The sequence below is a fragment of the Oncorhynchus nerka genome, linkage group LG2 (assembly GCF_034236695.1).
Source record: "Oncorhynchus nerka isolate Pitt River linkage group LG2, Oner_Uvic_2.0, whole genome shotgun sequence".
Classification (NCBI taxonomy): domain Eukaryota; kingdom Metazoa; phylum Chordata; class Actinopteri; order Salmoniformes; family Salmonidae; genus Oncorhynchus; species Oncorhynchus nerka.
In genome coordinates this window covers 53,183,321-53,203,048 of record NC_088397.1, presented here as the reverse complement: position 1 = coordinate 53,203,048, position 19,728 = coordinate 53,183,321, and the positions used below count along the sequence as shown (strand labels likewise).

Below are 19,728 nucleotides of genomic sequence, written 5' to 3'. Positions count from 1 at the left end.
GTTTGGTGGGGAGGAGGAGGAAGAAGGGGAAGAGGAGTGTGTGTGTATGGGGGGGCAGGTTGGGTTTGTGCTGCTGTTTGGTGGGGGAGGAGGAGGAAGAAGAAGGGGAAGAGGAGTGTGTGTGTGTGTGGGGGGGGCAGGTTGGGTTTGTGCTGCTGTTTGGTGGGGGAGGAGGAGGAAGAAGAAAGGGAAGAGGAGTGTGTGTGTGTGGGGGGGGGGGGGGGGGGCAGGTTGGGTTTGTGCTGTTGCTGCAGTTTTCCTCCACCGCTGCTTGCTAACCCCCCTCCCTTCTATTGCCCAATCTACTTCCACGACTCAATTTGCTTCCTCTAGCCTATTCCTGGGAGACCTGCAGAATGCACCAACACTTCCACTCCGGCCAATCACCAACACCCTGAGGCTACATTGGCGCCCTATTGGCAAGCTGTGGGCAGCCAAAGCCTGGCGAATCAGGTGGAGCCAGGAGCTGAATGGATTTTTTGGTTTGGCTGTGGGAGGTGCAAGGCCTGCCAATGAGGGCTCAGGAGTGGCATTGTGTGTCTCCGAGGGAGGCTGCCAGAGGGGTCAAGGCTGAGGACTGCAGGCTGACAGTTATTTAGTGAGGGGCAGAGCTCTCTGTCAGTCAGTGGAGGCAATGCCTTTGTACAGCTAGGTCCGCAGTAATGGGACTGTCACCCTCTAATTGTCCAATTGGGATGCTGCAAATACAGGCACAAGCACTTAGGACACACACGTGCGGGCGCAAGCGGACACACACACACACACACACATACACACACGCACATCCTATACAAGTTTCCTAATGCATTTTAATGTTAAGTTTTGAATAAAAACTAGCGGTAACATAGAGACATTATGCTAGAGACTAAAATAACAGTGGAATATGAATGTATTAATAAACCAATAAAGTGTTCCTATCTGGTTCTAAATAAACAGCATTACCACAGAGATGATTCTCTCCCACACATACACCAACTCCAGCTGCTGAACTGAACACCAGGTTTATTGAGTCGAGAGACAACCGGGTGTAATTTAGTGCCAAAACGGGTTCCTGGAAGTGGTGCACAGTTGTGTACAACGTCATCCATTTCTCATGATATGTTACGTTCTGCAAAGACGTACATTTTTGTTTTCTGTTAATTCGTATGATATGTCTCAGTCTGTGTAGCCCAGGTATCTGTTGCTGTCTGGACCAAAAGAGTACAACATGTTGTCGCCGTAGCATTTGATTGATTGGTGCCAGCAAGCATTTGGCCAGTTTGGATTTGGCTTCAGACCACTCAAATCACATCCTTTGCAAAACATCATTTTCAGAAAAACTTCTCAGTTTCTGGTCTGCTTGTGTTGATGTCCTGCAGTAGCTAGCTTCTGTTGATGTCCTGCAGTAGCTAGCTTGTGTTGATGTCCTGCAGTAGCTAGCTTGTGTTGATGTCCTGCAGTAGCTAGCTTGTGTTGATGTCCTGCAGTAGCTAGCTTGTGTTGATGTCCTGCAGTAGCTAGCTTGCTAAATCGTCCCTTTCCTAAGCCATGGATGGAGATGGGGATTTGGACTTGTGGATTTTGATGGCGATTCTGATCTAACCATAAATTAATATGTTGTGCCACTGGCCTGAGACGATTGAAGTTCAATATGTAGCCCAGTAGGTTCACATTAACTAGCTAGCTAACGTAGCTGGTTCATTGTTGCCCATGGGAGGAAGTTAGGCTAGCAAGCATTTTAGCTAGGTAGCCTATGACAACAAAAACTACAAGTGTACTGTATGACAGAGCCATAGACCCGTTTTGCCAACATGAAAGAGAGGAGGATGGCATTGACGGTCGACTAGTCTACAAGCAGGATGAAGGTATTCGGCGCATGTGACAAAAAAACATTTGATTTGTAATATGGCTTTTTTACTGTCTTTCCGGGGCTTCCTCAGTGATTTTACCCAAGCACAGACACTGAACTTGATAACTCCATAACACCTACCCTGAGGCGAGGTCTCATATTATGCATCATTGGTTGTCTTCAGTAAAGGAACAACATGAGCCTAGTCTGATTGGTGTCTGCCTCATTGTTCTTGACGTGGTGAAAAGAATGTAATACATTTCCAAAGGACACGGTCCAGATTACAACTCCAACCCACTTCAGAGTGGGCGTTCGCCTTCACATACCAGGACTTCAATCAAAGGCCCTCTCAGTCCATTCTTCTGCTTTGCCCAAGGACTGCAGAACCTCTCACAGTTCTGGGCGACTTTAACCTCCCCACGTCTACCTTTGACTCATTCCTCTCTGCCTCCTTCTTTCCACTCCTCTCCTCTTTTGACCTCACCCTCTCACCTTCCCCCCCTACTCACAAGGCAGGCAATACGCTCGACCTCATCTTTACTAGATGCTGTTCCTCCACTAACCTCATTGCAACTCCCCTCCAAGTCTCCGACCACTACCTTGTATCCTTTTCCCTCTCGCTCTCATCCAACACTTCCCACACTGCCCCTACTCGGATGGTATCGCGCCGTCCCAACCTTCGCTCTCTCTCCCCGCTACTCTCTCTCTTCCATCCTATCATCTCTTCCCTCTGCTCAAACCTTCTCCAACCTATCTCCTGATTCTGCCTCCTCAACCCTCCTCTCCTCCCTTTCTGCATCCTTTGACTCTCTATGTCCCCTATCCTCCAGGCCGGCTCGGTCCTCCCCTCCCGCTCCGTGGCTCGACGACTCATTGCGAGCTCACAGAACAGGGCTCCGGGCAGCCGAGCGGAAATGGAGGAAAACCCGCCTCCCTGCAGACCTGGCATCCTTTCACTCCCTCCTCTCTACATTTTCCTCCTCTGTCTCTGCTGCTAAAGCCACTTTCTACCACTCTAAATTCCAAGCATCTGCCTCTAACCCTAGGAAGCTCTTTGCCACCTTCTCCTCCCTCTTGAATCCTCCTCCCCTCCCCCCCTCCTCCTCTCTGCAGATGACTTCGTCAACCATTTTGAAAAGAAGGTCGACGACATCCGATCCTCGTTTGCTAAGTCAAACGACACCGCTGGTTCTGCTCACACTGCCCTACCCTGTGCTCTGACCTCTTTCTCCCTCTCTCTCTAGATGACATCTCACGTCTTGTGACGGCCGGCCGCCCAACAACCTGCCCGCTTGACCCTATCCCCTCCTCTCTTCTCCAGACCATCTCCGGTGACCTTCTCCCTTACCTCACCTCGCTCATCAACTCATCCCTGACCGCTGGCTACGTCCCTCCCGTCTTCAAGAGAGCGAGAGTTGCACCCTTCTGAAAAAAAAACCTACACTCGATCCCTCCGATGTCAACAACTACAGACCAGTATCCCTTCTTTCTTTTCTCTCCAAAACTCTTGAACGTGCCGTCCTTGGCCAGCTCTCCCGCTATCTCTCTCAGAATGACCTTCTTGATCCAAATCAGTCAGGTTTCAAGACTAGTCATTCAACTGAGACTGCTCTTCTCTGTATCACGGAGGCGCTCCGCACTGCTAAAGCTAACTCTCTCTCCTCTGCTCTCATCCTTCTAGACCTATCGGCTGCCTTCGATACTGTGAACCATCAGATCCTCCTCTCCACCCTCTCCGAGTTGGGCATCTCCGGCGCGGCCCACGCTTGGATTGCGTCCTACCTGACAGGTCGCTCCTACCAGGTGGCGTGGCGAGAATCCGTCTCCTCACCACGTGCTCTCACCACTGGTGTCCCCCAGGGCTCTGTTCTAGGCCCTCTCCTATTCTCGCTATACACCAAGTCACTTGGCTCTGTCATAACCTCACATGGTCTCTCCTATCATTGCTATGCAGACGACACACAATTAATCTTCTCCTTTCCCCCTTCTGACGACCAGGTGGCGAATCGCATCTCTGCATGTCTGGCAGACATATCAGTGTGGATGACGGATCATCACCTCAAGCTGAACCTCGGCAAGACGGAGCTGCTCTTCCTCCCGGGAAGGACTGCCCGTTCCATGATCTCGCCATCACGGTTGACAACTCCATTGTGTCCTCGTCCCAGAGCGCTAAGAACCTTGGCGTGATCCTGGACAACACCCTGTCGTTCTCAAATAACATCAAGGCGGTGGCCCGTTCCTGTAGGTTCATGCTCTACAACATCCGCAGAGTACGACCCTGCCTCACACAGGAAGCGGCGCAGGTCCTAATCCAGGCACTTGTCATCTCCCGTCTGGATTACTGCAACTCGCTGTTGGCTGGGCTCCCTGCCTGTGCCATTAAACCCCTACAACTCATCCAGAACGCCGCAGCCCGTCTGGTGTTCAACCTTCCCAAGTTCTCTCACGTCACCCCGCTCCTCCGCTCTCTCCACTGGCTTCCAGTTGAAGCTCGCATCCGCTACAAGACCATGGTGCTTGCCTACGGAGCTGTGAGGGGAACGGCACCTCACTACCTCCAGGCTCTGATCAGGCCCTACACCCAAACAAGGGCACTGCGTTCATCCACCTCTGGCCTGCTCGCCTCCCTACCACTGAGGAAGTACAGTTCCCGCTCAGCCCAGTCAAAACTGTTCGCTGCTCTGGCCCCCCAATGGTGGAACAAACTCCCTCACGACGCCAGGACAGCGGAGTCAATCACCACCTTCCGGAGACACCTGAAACCCCACCTCTTTAAGGAATACCTAGGATAGGATAAAGTAATCCTTCTCCCCCCTTAAAAGACCTAGATGCACTATTGTAAAGTGGCTGTTCCACTGGATGTCATAAGGTGAAAGCACCAATTTGTAAGTCGCTCTGGATAAGAGCGTCTGCTAAATGACTTAAATGTAAATGTAATGTAAATGTAAATGTAAAATGTAAATGACTGTGTTTTTACAACCTTACCTTCTATTTTCATCCCTTCTTTTATCACGATTTTGTTCTTTGGTGTGTCTGTCTGACTGGCAGTCAGTGATGAGGTTTGGTGGGGAGGACAGTGCGAAGCAGAGAGGCTCATCTTACCCCGTTTGGACTGGTTTCCATCAGATGTGGCTCATTGGGTCCAGTCTTAGGTGCTGGAGGAGACAGTTGAGATGCGACTGCCACAAATGGCCTGAAACTAATGCTGCTCTCTCTCACCTCACAGATTTACTATGCTCTTCAAATGGCTTATATCTCCCTCTCTCCTCCTATCTCAACTGTCCCCTTTTCTCCCTTTCATTTCTCTGCTCCCTCTATCTGCTATCTATTTAGGCCTAGCTGTTTTTCTATCTCTATTCCTCTTCCCTCTGTCATGAGCAAAAATGTATTTGACAGTGAAGGCATCGGAGCATATTGCATTCTACCACAATGGTAAACCATTGCCACCAAAGCAACACTTCTTGAGATTGATCATGAATGAATTGCACAGAAAACCTCTCTGCAGAGGAATGCTGGGGCTGTTAGTTTCACTCTGATAATTTCCCCTCTGTTCATAAGGGGAAGGGGTTTACTCAATGTGTCATGCAGTAATGTCCCTTATAAACGTGTTTAATAAGTCATGTTTCCAACAATTGTTTACAGACAAATTATTTCACTTATAATTCACTGTATCACAATTCCAGTGGGGTCAGAAGTTTACATACACTAAGTTGACTGTGCCTTTAAACAGCTAGGAAAATTCCAGAAAATTATGTCATGGCTTTAGGCTAATTGACATAATTTTAGTCAATTGGAGGTGTACCTGTGGATGTATTTTAAGGCCTACCTTCAAACTCAGTGTCTCTTTGCTTGACATCATGTGCAAATCACAAGAAACCAGCCAAGACCTCAGAAAAAAATTGTAGACCTCCACAAGTCTGGTTCATCCTTGGGAGCAATTTCCAAATGCCTGAAGGTACCACGTTCATCTGTACAAACAATAGTACACAAGTATAAACACCTTGGGACCACACAGCCTTCATACTGCTCAGGAAAGAGATGTGTTCTGTCTCCTAGAGATGAACATACTTTGGTGTGAAAAGTGCAAATCAATCCCAGAACAACAGCAAAGGACCTTCTGAAGATGCTGGAGGAAACGGGTACAAAAGTATCTATATCCACAGTAAAACATGTCCTATATCGACATAACCTGAAAGGCCGCTCAACATGGAAGTAGCCACTGCTCCAAAACCGCCATAAAAAAGCCAGACTACGGTTTGCAACTGCACATGGGGACAAAAATCGTAGTTTTTGGTGAAATGTCCTCTGGTCTAACGAAACAAAAATAGAACTGTTTGGCCATAATGACCACCGTTATGTCTGGAGGAAAGAATGTGGCAAAATGGCTTAAGGACAACAAAGTCAAGGTATTGGAGTGGCCATCGCAAAGCCCTGACATTAATCCTATAGAAAATGTGTGAGCAGAACTGAAAAGGCGTGTGAGCAAGGAGGCCTATACAAACCTGACTCAGTTACACCAGCTCTGTCAGGAGGAATGGGCCAAAATTTACCCAACCTAATGTGGGAAGGTTGTGGAAGGCTACCCAAAATGTTTGACCATAATTTAAAGGCAATGCTACCAAATACTAATTGAGTGTATGTAAACTTCTGATCCACTGGGAATGTGATGAAATAAATAAAAGCTGAAATAAATCATCCTCTCTACTATTATTCTGACATTTCACATTCTTAAAATAAAGTGGTGATCCTAACTGACCTAAGACAGGGAATTTGTACTAGGATTACATGTCAGGAATTGTGAAAAACTGAGTTTAAATGTACTTGGCTAAGGTGTATGTAAACTTCTGACTTCAACTATACATTTTTTTTGAAAAGGCACATGTAGCCTACATATCAATGCATACACACAAACTATCTAGGTCAAATGGTGGTGGTGGGGGTGTGTGGTGGTGGTGGTGGGTGGCGGAGTTAGGGGTGGTGGTGGTGTGTTGTGGGTGGTGGTGGGTTGTGGCGATGGTGGTGGTGGGTTGTGGTGGTGATGGGTGATGGCGGTGGTGAGTGGTGGTGGTCATGGGTGGTGATGGGTGATGGTGGTGATGGCGGTGGTGGGTGGTGTAGGTGGTGGTGATGGTGGTGATGGCGGTGGTGAGTGGTGGGTGGTGAAGGTGGTGGTGGGTTGTGGTGGTGATGGGTGATGGTGGTGGTGAGTGGTGTAGGTGGTGGTGGGTTGTGGTGGTGATGGGTGATGGTGGTGATGGCGGTGGTGAGTGGTGGGTGGTGAAGGTGGTGGTGGGTTGTGGTGGTGATGGGTGATGGTGGTGATGGCGGTGGTGAGTGGTGGGTGGTGAAGGTGGTGATGGCGGTGGTGGGTGGTGAAGGTGGTGGTGGGTGGTGGAGGTAGGTGAGGATAATAAGGATATAGCCGGAGCCAGACATCCCTGGAAAGAGCAGTAAAATCAGATGATTAAAGTGGACATCAGACTCCCTCCACTCCAAGCCAGAGCACTAATGGACTAATGGACTTAAAACAGAGGACAGTCCCTAATTGGAAACCAACTGGCTGATCATGAATGTTGTGTGTTTATTGTTTATTATCCAGACTCTGTTTTGAATGTAATTGGGGTTAAACAAATCACAAACAATAACTCAGGCACATTTGCCTCCTGCGGCCTCATATTACATGTGTTGATGGAAACATACATCTTCTCCATGTGTTCAACTAAATCAAACTGGCCAACCTGGTGAAGGTTTCTCAGATGAAAACAGGGAATTACTTTAAGTTGTGAACCCTGGTGAATCTGGCTGTTTGGGACTGTCTCACCTCATAAAAGAGCTAGAGAGATAGTCGGAGAGTTTCTAAAGCTCTGGACGTATGGGGGACTCAGTGTCAGTGTGCTGCTGTAGCCACAGAGGTTGTTCTCGGTCACCTCTAAGGGTGTTTTCACACTTGGTCCCTCTTTCAGACAATTTTTATGTAGTGTGAACACTCCAAAGGAACTCAGACCCTTCAAAAGAGCCCCCAAAGCGAATCGAACTGAAGTGGTTTGAGTTCAGTTCGCTTGAATTCCTCAGTTCGGTTCCCTTTTTAGGGCAATGTGAACACAACGCTCCCCAGGCTTGGGGACTGCAGCACCGTTTCTCCTCCATTAACCCTCACATTGGTCCCACGAAAGAGAAAAGATGATAATGTTCAGGTTTGCAGAAAAAACTTTTTGGGATATTGATTAGAGATTGTCAAGCATGCACAGAAATGTCCAAATATGTGTTCATTTTTTGTTCATATTATTAGTTTGCAATATGTGATCTACAGGCTAAGAGCACTTCATAAGCAGTTTATTTGATAATGGGGTTTGAATAGTGTGAGAAGACACCAACATATTGGGTGAGAATCACAACATAGGGTAGAAAATCTATTCTAGGTCTTAAAGGGGCTGTAGCCTACGTTGGGAGTACAATATTCAATTTAATTTGTAGTTTTTCTTCTGCTATTTATTCTGTTACCAATAATATTGACGTACATGTTAATAGTATCTTCTGATTACAATTATTATGTCAAATCTTTTAACTAAATGCAATCTATTAGCTTCCAAAATGTAATCTATTAGCTTCCAAAATGCAATCTATTAGCTTCCAAAATGTAATCTATTAGCTTCCAAAATGTAATCTATTAGCTTCCAAAATGTAATCTATTAGCTTCCGAAATGTAAGTACACTTCCAGAAAAAGGTTTCCAAAAGGCTCCGCATAGGAGAACCCTTTTGGTTCCAGGTAGAATCATTTTTGGATTCAGGTTGAACCCTTTTGGGTTACATATAGAACCCTCTGTGCAAAGGGTTCAACATGGAACCTAAAAGCATTCTACCTGGAACCAAAGGGGTTTGACCTGGAACCAAAAATGGTTCTTAAAAGGGAACCTTTTCGGTTCTAGATAGCAATTTTTTACTAAGTGTGTAGGTATATCTAGCTGTTCTGATGTAATGGCTTGCCCTGTACTTTGTAAAAACCCAGAGTACATTGAGTGAATGTTGGAAAAATATCCTTTATCCTTTCTAAACATAGAAATGTGAATGCAAAGAGGACACATACCACAAAATAGTGAACTGGCAAAAGAGTTGAGTCCTAATTCAAATGCAAGGGCAGTGTGAATACAAAGAGAACAGAGTTATTTTACCCCAGAGTTCACTTTAAAGAGGACTGAGATCGGTTATTTTAAAGAGGACTATATGTGAAAAACCCCTAAGACGAGAGATAAAGAACTAAATCCCTTCTGCTCTCTTCACTGGCTAGCTGTCACAATGGAACGGCCCAGTCAGCCAAGCGGTGTTGCAGCGAGAAGAGGGCATTTAATACCGAACTTGGCCACAGATGTGATGCACACACCCCCCATGGTTAAGGAACATAACTATTTTACTACAGCTAAAGGCTATAACCGAAGCATGCGCTTGCACACACACACACACACACACACACACACACACACACACACACACACAGGAATGTCAGTAAACCCAACCATCTGACGCTGAATATGAAGGAGATGAAGGGGTGTTCATTTCTCCAGCAGGGTGGTACAATCCTACGCCTCCCCTCATCCACCCTGCTCCTGTAGTCTGTGTGTTTGTGTGGGTGAGTGAATGAGTGTTTTTTTGCTTTGGTGGAAAATCTGCCCTCTTGCCGACTCGTTGGTGAAAGGCGATTTCAGTAATCCGGGAGTGTAAGCCGCGCGATACAAATGGGCGTGAGGGAGCTCTGTGGTGGCCCAGAGAAAGCTATCTCTGGCCTGGACGTCTGAACAGAGGCAGCACACAGTTTCCAGGAGCATCCTGGAACCATGGAGCTAACAGAACTAACCACACTGGCAGAGCTGCCATATAATGCCAACAGGAATGGAGATGGTTTGTCACTTCTAAGACAGTTACCTGGTGAAGCAGTGCTGTGTGTGTGTCCATCTGTCTGTATCCTCTTGTCTGTGTGTCTGGATTTCTGTCTGTGTAGATTTTAAAGGCGTACCAGACCAATCACGTGGCGCTGCATCACCACTCAAATCATTATCTTTACCTGCTGAAGATCCTTGATAGAAACTACCAGTGTGGTGTTCTGTTCAGATTGTATGAGATCTATTCTACCCTTCTCTTCAGTTGCCTAGGTGAGTGACCCTTAGACAAACGTGGGATGTCTGGCTTGAAGATGTCTTTGGCTTTGGCTCCAATAAAAGTAAAAAGCGTGAAAAAGAGTGAAAACAGAGCAAGCTCGAGTTGTTGTTATCAGAATTGACGATGAACTCATTTCTAGTTTACAACACAGGCATAAGTGACTACCAACTGAGAATAGGATATATACAGTAGCTTTTTAACATTTCAAAAAGACAACTTCGACTTAACTGCACATCAGTAGTTCTTGATAAGTGTGATAACTGTCACTCACTCTGACAAGCATTTGTGGGAAGGGTCCTCTAGAGTTTTCGGGCACATTGATTGGTGGGATGACCCAGTCTCGCTTCTGTCGTCTCAGACCATTGGCAGAAGAGCTTCTTTGATGTTTCCGTGGAAACTTGATAACCCTGGGATTAGAGTCCCAGGCCCTTGCAATCATATCCTCCACTCCAATCTGAAAAGACAAGAAATCAACACATATTGTACATTGGCTGACCTACAGTATTCAACAATAACTTGAGAGCCAACTACACAATGTAAAGTCTCAATAGAAAGGAGTGGTGTCAATGAATTATTAGTTCATCTTCTAAAAGTGTGGAAAGTACAGGTGACTAATCCGTCATGAAAATCAATCTTGTCAGATGACAAGGAACATAATAAAACATATTTTCACTGTTTCTTGAAGATAATACAACAATGAATGTTGGTTTCCAATTCAAATACAATCCATGCTTTTGACTCTTCACCTTAACGCACTTGGCAAATCACCGACGAGGACCCAGTCTTAGCATGAATTTCAGGTATTAGTCCTGCAGAAAGCTTACCAATTGCCTCTGCACAGTCCACAGAGGTTGACTTCTATGTCTTTATCCAGCAAAAATCTTCCCAGTCTGAAAAATCGCAGTTGGATGTCTCCAACTTGACCTTCTGAGTCTCAGAACTATGCTGCTCCGTGTGACGCATTCCGTGACATATCCCCCTGAAAGAGGCCTTACTCCAAATGAAAATGGATTGATGAAATCACTTCAATAACAGCAAGATCAGAATGTTAGGAGGACCAACAGTCATCCTGCAGTGTGTGAGATCATTGGCGATTCACTGCTATTATAAGCAAAGACTAGTTTCCCAGAGCATGAGGCCTAGTGGTTAGAGCGTTGGACTAGTAACTGAAAGGTTGCAAGTTCAAATCTCCGAGCTGACAAGGTACAAATCTGTCGTTCTGGCCCTGAACAGGCAGTTAACCCACTGTTCCTAGGCTGTCATTGAAAATAATAATTTGTTCTTAACTGACTTGCCTAGTTAAATAAAAATAAAAAATAATAATTAAAAAAATGTACGCATGTAAATATTGTTAGACAAAAGAGGAGAATAAAATATAAACATGTTTTTAATTATATTGAACAAAAATGATAAAACGCAACATGCAACAATTTAAATGATTCTATTGAGTTACAGATCATAGGAGTAAATCAGTCAATTTAAATTCATTAGGCCCTAATCTATGGATTTTGCATACACAGACGGGAGCAGTTCTGGTTGGGGCTGGGAGGGCAAAGGCCAAGCACACGCACTGGGGAGCCAGGCCCAGCCAATCAAAATGAGTTTTCCACCACAAAAGAGCTTTATTACAGACAGAAATACTCCAGAACTACTACAGTTTCATCAGCTGTCCGGGTTACTGGTCCCAGATGATCCCACAGGTGATGAAGCCGGATGTGGATGTCCTGGGTTGGCGTGGTTACACCTGGTCTGCGGTTGTGAGGTCAGTTGGATGTACTAACAAATTCTCTAAAACGACGTTGGAGGCAGCTTATGGTAGAGAAAGTAACATTAAATTCTCTGGCAACAGCTCTGGTGGACATTCCTGCAGTAAGCATGCCAATTGGGGCGGCAGGTAGCCTAATGATTAGAGCGTTGGACCAGTAACAAAAAGGTTGCTGGATCGAATCCCCGAGCTGACAAGGTAAAAATCTGTCAATCTCTCCTTGAACAAGGCAGTTAACCCACTGTTCCCCGGTAGTCCATCATTGTAAATAAGAATTTGTTCTGACTTGCCTAGTTAAAAAAATGTTACATTTAAAAAAAATAATAATTGCACGCTCCCACAAAACTTAAGACATCTGTGGCAGTGTTGTGTGATAAAACTCCACATTTTTGAGTGGCCTTTTACTGTCCCCAGCACAAGGTGCACCTGTGTAATGACCATGCTGTTTAGTCAGATTCTTGATATGCCACACCTGTCAGATGGATGGATTATCTTTTTTGGGATCTTTTATTTCAGATCACGAAACATGGGACCAAGACTTTACATGTTGCGTTCTTATTTTTGTTCAGTATACATTACACTTTACCTAATCTTAATCCCTCATTTGATTTTGGGGATTTTATCTTTCATGTTTTATCTCTTCATATTAACAGGTACATCGCACACTGGTGTAAACACATTGTAAATCTGTCCCTATGTGTTTATAAGTGTATATGGTATCTATCCAGTGAGGGTTGCTGTGTCCTCATGCCTGAGATGGTAGTGTTTGTGTGACCCAGTGATCCTGCTGTTTCTCCTGCTCCCCACAAACAGAGACACGCATGCTGCTGTAGACTTGAAGCCAAGCAGAAATCCTTCTGTTAAACCTACTCAGAGGACACGCACACACCCAACTCAAACTTGAATCACCGGCGGGCAGGTCAGCTTATCCATACACATACGGTTTGTCAGACAGAGAGACAGATGCAAGCTAAACCTGAGCAAACATACTGTATATTCCCCCCTTTGTTTTATTTCTTCACGGCTTAGTGGATTTGACTACAGGGCTTTACAGCAGGCCTCCTGATAGCAGCAGTGATGAAGGTAGCCGGGCAGCAGTGATGAAGGTAGCCGGGCAGCAGTGATGAAGGTACCGGGCAGGAGAGATGAAGGTAGCCGGGCAGCAGTGATGAAAGTAGCCGGGCAGGAGAGATGAAGGTAGCCGGGCAGCAGTGATGAAGGTAGCCGGGCAGGAGAGATGAAGGTAGCCGGGCAGGAGAGATGAAGGTAGCCGGGCAGCAGTGATGAAGGTAGCCGGGCAGCAGTGATGAAGGTAGCCGGGCAGGAGAGATGAAGGTAGCCGGGCAGGAGAGATGAAAGTAGCCGGGCAGGAGAGATGAAGGTAGCCGGGCAGGAGAGATGAAGGTAGCCGGGCAGGAGAGATGAAGGTAGCCGGGCAGCAGTGATGAAGGTAGCCGGGCAGGAGAGATGAAGGTAGCCGGGCAGCAGTGATGAAGGTAGCCGGGCAGGAGAGAGAGGGGAGAGGGGGGAGAGTGAGGGATAGGGGACCAGATGTGGTGCCCAGATAAGATAACTCTCGCTTCAGCTCCGCTCATCCACAACACTCACAGGTACCAGCACAGGGGCAGTGGTGCGAGATGCGAGCGTGCCATTACTTTCATGGGTGGCAGGTGGAAGTAGTGTGTGCGCGTGCATGCGTGAATTTGTGTGTTCGACATAAACAAAGAGAAAGGAAATAGGGGGAAGAGAAAAACAGAGAAAAAAGACAAATAAAATGTGAGATCCTATATTGATAGAAAGCAGAGAGGGTGGAGTTGATATGTAAAGATGCTGCTATGTGAGGATGAGTAAGGATGGTACCCATGATGCTCCAAGGCTTCCCTGCCTCTTGCATAAAACCTCTGTTTCTACCCCATGTGCTCCCTCCCTGATAAAGTCCTTATCGGCACCTCCGATATCTGTTGAATAACTCACACAGTACCGCTGCTCGCCATCATTATCAAAACCTTAGTCTGCTGACGAATGCAGGACATCAGGGCCGCTGATAATGGGGTCGATGCATCTGATCGCGTTCCTCCAAACGCGGTGCCAGGCATCCACAACAGAGCAAAGAGCCTGTCTATGGATGATACCACTGCAGTGTATCCACGTGACTCACACTCCAAACAGCATGGCAAATTATAGCCCTGCGAAGCTGGCACAATGACAAACATCACCACAATTAGAAAGAAAAAAGGGTAAACTGGAACAGGCTCTTTGTGCTGTGAGAAAGGTATGTTGTGTGTGTGTGTGTGTGTGTGTGTGTGTGTGCGTGCGCAAGCAGGGATCTTGGAGTGTGAAATCAGTCCCAGAACCACCCGGAGCTCCCTAGGCCCAGAGCTAGCGGGCTGGCCAGCTGGCTGCTCTCTCCTCCCTGCCAGGCTGCATGTCACTGGGGCATCAGTCAGCCCCGCAGCCCTGGAGCTGACATCTGGAGGTTGTCATTCTGAAGAGCAGGAGGCAACACTAAACAGGGCCTTTCAATTACACAATATCAAGTATGTGCTCGTTTCCCATCCTCCATTCACTGTTGATCTTGAGCTGTTCTATCGCTCCTTCATTCTCCCACGCTTATTCTCTCCGACGAGGCCTGATCAGAGCAGTGGTCCGTGGCGAACAGGGGGGGGGGGGGGGGGGGCGACGGGCAGGACAATCAAGAGAAGACAGGTATCCCAAATCTGACCTCTTATAGAATCAAGGGAATTAAAGAAGGCTGCTATGACTATTGATACATTCCTCTTGTGGATGTAGAACTGGGCTGCAATCACAACATAGACTAGTCATCATGACCTTCACTCTCAGACCCTGTATTGCCACCTCACCGACCAATAAGACCCTAGGTCCTAAACCCCTCCCCGCTACTGTACGGGTCTCTGCTCTCTAATCTAACACATACAGGTATTCTGGTGAAGGGGGATAAAAGTAAGACTCAGTGTACTGGTGCATAAACGGACTCTCTGCCTCTAAGCTGCAGGAGAAGGCAGACCAGAGCAGCATGAAATTAGCAGGGGGTGTGTGCATACAGACTCAGTGGACATGTAGGGCACCATAGCCTGAGTACCTGGCAGCCAGAGTGACACTACTAATGCCTCATACTCTTAAACAGGAGGTAGACAAACTATGTTCCCAGATATAAATGTGCATCCAATATAAACAGATACGCTCTAATGCACACACCAACACATACCAAGCACTATGCACAGTTCATCTAGGAAGAGGTAAATCAAGCCAGCTATTAATATAACATAATAACAGGAGTCCAATGAGTCCCTGTACACGTCTGCTCTGAAACGTAATATATGCAATTACCTGGTAATGGAGCCGTCTATCTTTTAAATCACCTAATATCTTTTGGCTGGTTAAGCACCTTTTAAAATTGTACTGTTGTCATTACATGTTGATTATATTTTGGTGTAATCTGATTGTTCTTCCCTCTCCCTTTCAACACTATTGACTCAGAGATAGTGGCTCAGATGACACAGAGTGGCTCAGATGACACAACTCCGCCACAGCATTTCACACATTTCAATGTCTGTGCCCTCACAACATTCCTCTGTTTCAGTCAATACTTTTATAACCTCAATCTGCTCCTCACTGAGTAGGAGACATCTATTCTTGAAACTGGGAGCAAGCAATTCTGTATTATCGTTCCGTATACAATAATATTTTAATCAATACTACAGAACCCTCAAACTCACCTCTGGACCTCGAAGCCAGTTCCACTCATTTCGTTTTTTCATTGTTCCCCTCTCAGCAGGGACTGATTTAGACCTAGGACACCAGGTGGGTGTACTTCATTATCAGGAAGAACAGAAAACCAGCAGGCTCCGGACAACAGCATCCCCAAATGAAATGAGAAAACAGTTGGGGTAGACTGCTGGGGTAGAATGCTGTTCCACAGTGGCTTTGTTGTTGTTGGTGAATTTGAGTTTAATTGCTTTACCTCTCCAAAGGAAACAGAATAGGGAGTGAGGGAGGGTGGACAGGACATTAGGACGGCCAGGGATGTGAGGACAGGACATTAGGACAGGACATTAGGAGGGCCAGGGATGTGAGGACAGGACATTAGGAGGGCCAGGGATGTGAGGACAGGACATTAGGAGGGCCAGGGATGTGAGGACAGGACATTAGGAGGGCCAGGGATGTGAGGACAGGACATTAGGAGGGCCAGGGATGTGAGGACAGGACATTAGGACAGGACATTAGGAGGGCCAGGGATGTGAGTACAGGACATTAGGATGGCCAGGGATGTGAGGACAGGACATTAGGAGGGCCAGGGATGTGAGGACAGGACATTAGGATGGCTAGGGATGTGAGGACAGGACATTAGGAGGGCCAGGGATGTGAGGACAGGACATTAGGACGGCCAGGGATGTGAGGACAGGACATTAGGAGGGCCAGGGATGTAAGGATAAGACATTAGGAGGGCCGGGGATGTGAGGACAGGACATTAGGAGGGCCAGGGATGTGAGGACAGGACATTAGGACGGCCAGGGATGTGAGGACAGGACATTAGGACGGCCAGGGATGTGAGGACAGGACATTAGGATGGCCAGGGATGTGAGGACAGGACATTAGGAGGGCCAGGGATGTGAGGACAGGACATTAGGAGGGCCAGGGATGTGAGGACAGGACATTAGGAGGGCCAGGGATGTGAGGATAAGACATTAGGAGGGCCAGGGATGTGAGGATAAGACATTAGGAGGGCCAGGGATGTGAGGACAGGACATTAGGAGGGCCAGGGATGTGAGGACAGGACATTAGGAGGGCCAGGGATGTGAGGACAGGACATTAGGAGGGCCAGGGATCTGAGGACAGGACATTAGGAGGGCCATGGATGTGAGGACAGGACATTAGGAGGGCCAGGGATGTGAGGACAGGACATTAAGAGGGCCAGGGATGTGAGGACAGGACATTAGGAGGGCCGGGGATGTGAGGACAGGACATTAGGACGGCCAGGGATGTGAGGATAAGACATTAGGAGGAGGGCCAGGGATGTGAGGACAGGACATTAGGAGGGCCAGGGATGTGAGGACAGGACATTAGGGGGGCCAGGGATGTGAGGGCAGGACATTAGGAGGGCCAGGGATGTGAGGACAGGACATTAGGACGGCCAGGGATGTGAGAACAGGACATTAGGGGGGCCAGGGATGTGAGGACAGGACATTAGGAGGGCCAGGGATGTGAGGACAGGACATTAGGACGGCCAGGGACATGCACGGCGCTACACCGGGGCTAGGACGGCTATAGCCCCGTCACAAATCTGTGTAGCCCCAGTAAGGCCCCCTCAAACGTTTTAGTATTTTTACATAAAGAAATATGAAAAAGTTCATAACAAGCCATTTTGTTCCCAATCAGATCCCTGGCTGCGTGGGTGTGTACCCTATGACGTGTGTGTGTGTGTGTGTGTTTGTGGTGGGAGGGGGTGTGTGTGCTCGCGCACGTACTTATTTTCCACCATAATCTGCAAATAAATAAATTAAAAATCCTACAATGTGATTTTCTGGATTTTTTTTCCTCATTTTGTCTGTCATAGTTGAAGTGTACCTATGATGAAAATTACAGGCCTCTCTCATCTTTTTAAGTGGGAGAACTTGCACAATTGGTGGCTGACTAAATACTTTTTTGCCCCACTGTATCTAGGGCCTACAAGTACTTTATTTTGCAATAGAAATATAATCACTAAGATTGTGTTGACAGCCAGTTCATTTTACAAGTGTGTGCACAGTTGACAGGCATAGGCTGAATGCATTGCACTTCTCGTTGTGGCTGCACTTAGGATATTAATAATGTCATTTCTGACGTTGTGATAGCTATTTCTGATTTTATTGAAGAAATGAGAACTTCCTTATAAATAAGTCATGAAAATCAACAATTCTCTTAGCACCCCCACATATTGGTCAAGCCCCCCCTTAGTCCCGGGAGAGAAAACATCCTGGCGCCGTGCCTGGACAGGGATGTGAGGACAGGACATTAGGAGGGCCAGGTGTGTGAGGACAAGACATTAGAATGGCCCTGTATAGGAGGACAGGACATTAGGAGGGCCCTGTATAGGAGGACAGGACAGGGCTCTTCTAGGCCACATCTGTGAGTCCCGTGAGCCCCTGCCTGTCTGCAGTGCTGTTTGGGTCACACGGTAGGAGGAGGAAAGCCTAATGCCATCGGGAAGGACACGCACATATACATGCATGCTCTCTCTCTACCCTTCAGTAACCATTCACCTAGCTTTTCTTGGAATTAGAGTCTGACCAAATACAGTGGCTAACCGACATCAAATAGCCATGGGTTTAGGGTTGTAAAGGGTTAACCCTTTACAACCCTAAAGCCATGTTAACCCTTTAACATGGCTTTAGGGTTGTAAAGGGTTAACATGGCTTTAGGGTTGTAAAGGGTTAACATGGGTTTAGGGTTGTAAAGGGTTATCATGGCTTTAGGATTGTAAAGGGTTAACATGGGTTTAGGATTGTAAAGGGTTAACAATATATTGAGCCAGAGTATGACCATTTGCTGCATGTCTGTCTTGTTTCCTAAAATATTTTAGTATCGGAGAAATTCCTTATCCTGAATTATACATTTCCACAATTTAGTTTTTCATGGCAACACATTTAATGAAACAATTTAAATTACTTATGACAACTTTTCTACTGGGGATAACAGCAATTTTCCACTTCGGAATCACCTGCTGACCAAAATTACACACTGCTGCCGGAAAGAAAAGTGTCCGGAAAGTACCGAGCATAAGTTGTAAGCGATTTCCAACAAAAATGTATCAATTTAAAACATGTAACTGGTTTTCACATTTTCATTTGATTGCTCAAACATAATTATTTCTTGTTCTATTATTGAATCTCTCTTGCTCCCACGACGTGGGAACATAATTACAAAGTGCTGTTACCACATCACCTGGTTCCTACATGCCTCCCTCAGAGTGGAACATTAGCTCAATCAATGTCAATTATTTCATGCCCTCCATTATTGTGCTGGGAGGAGTGGGCAGAATTTTAATCCCAGCTCTGCAATTGCTTTACACAATTCTTGGACGTTTTCTATGATTAAAAGCATGACCTGGAGGGAGCATTAAGCCTCCCACTATTCAACATCTTATTTGAAAAGCAATGTTTGTTAATGATATTGAAAAGCAGAACCTGAAATGTGGTTTTATATAATGTACTTGAGGATCATTGAAAACTGATCTTACCTGAGAGGCTAGAGGTTTTCCAAGTGTATAAATAATGTACGTGTCTCCATGCAATTGTACAACTGAGGTTCAGTACAGTCTGTCAGTAGCAGGGGTCTGTTGGTGTGTCTATACCTAAGGCTTTAGCAGTGTATATATGTTTACCTGACTCACAGGAACAGAAGGCGGGTGGCCAGCCAAGGCCAGCTTGACCGTGGTCTCCCAGATATGAGGGTCATGACCTCCGCGGGCGGTCACCATGAACTGGACTGGATCAGACAGGTTGGCCACCTCCTGCTCCGCGTACACCGAGCCGTCAGGACGCACACTGAAGTTAGGGTCGCTGCTCTCGAAGTCCACAGCCTTGCTGTGCTGACAGTCGTCAAACTTCACTAGAGAGACACAGAGAGACAGACAGAGAGGGAGCGAGAGAGAGAGGGAGGGAGGTAGGGATAAAAGAGAGAGGATGAGGTGACAAATCTGGTGACGTGACTGCTGTGAAATACTGGCATAGCTTTTCCACCTCCCTAAAGACACATCTCTCCTCATCTTGTCTTCTGAGGTGAAGGCAATTTTTAATCTCCATCGAAACCAAAATAGATGTATGAAACAAATCCTTATTTCCTTGCGTTTTTGAGGAGAGACAGGGGTACATGGAAGCTATGTCAAATTAGTGCAGCACACTCTGAAGCGCTTTGTCTTTCTCAGTCAAGTTTCCCCATTCAAGCAATTACAATGAGCAATAGCTCCTCCCGCCAGCCTCCACT

General features: G+C 46.7%; 1 protein-coding gene across 1 annotated transcript in view; it reads right to left on the bottom strand.

Annotated features, from left to right (window-relative positions):
- LOC115137882 (cadherin-4-like) overlaps positions 1 to 19,728 on the bottom strand; it is a 257,900-nt gene that overhangs the window by 63,549 nt on the left and 174,623 nt on the right. The window contains exons 4-5 of the mRNA XM_029674164.2: positions 19,127 to 19,353; positions 10,252 to 10,434 (exon numbers count right to left, since the gene is read on the bottom strand). Coding sequence (XP_029530024.1) covers positions 10,252 to 10,434; positions 19,127 to 19,353 — 410 coding nt within the window. The remainder of the gene's footprint in view (positions 1 to 10,251; positions 10,435 to 19,126; positions 19,354 to 19,728) is intronic.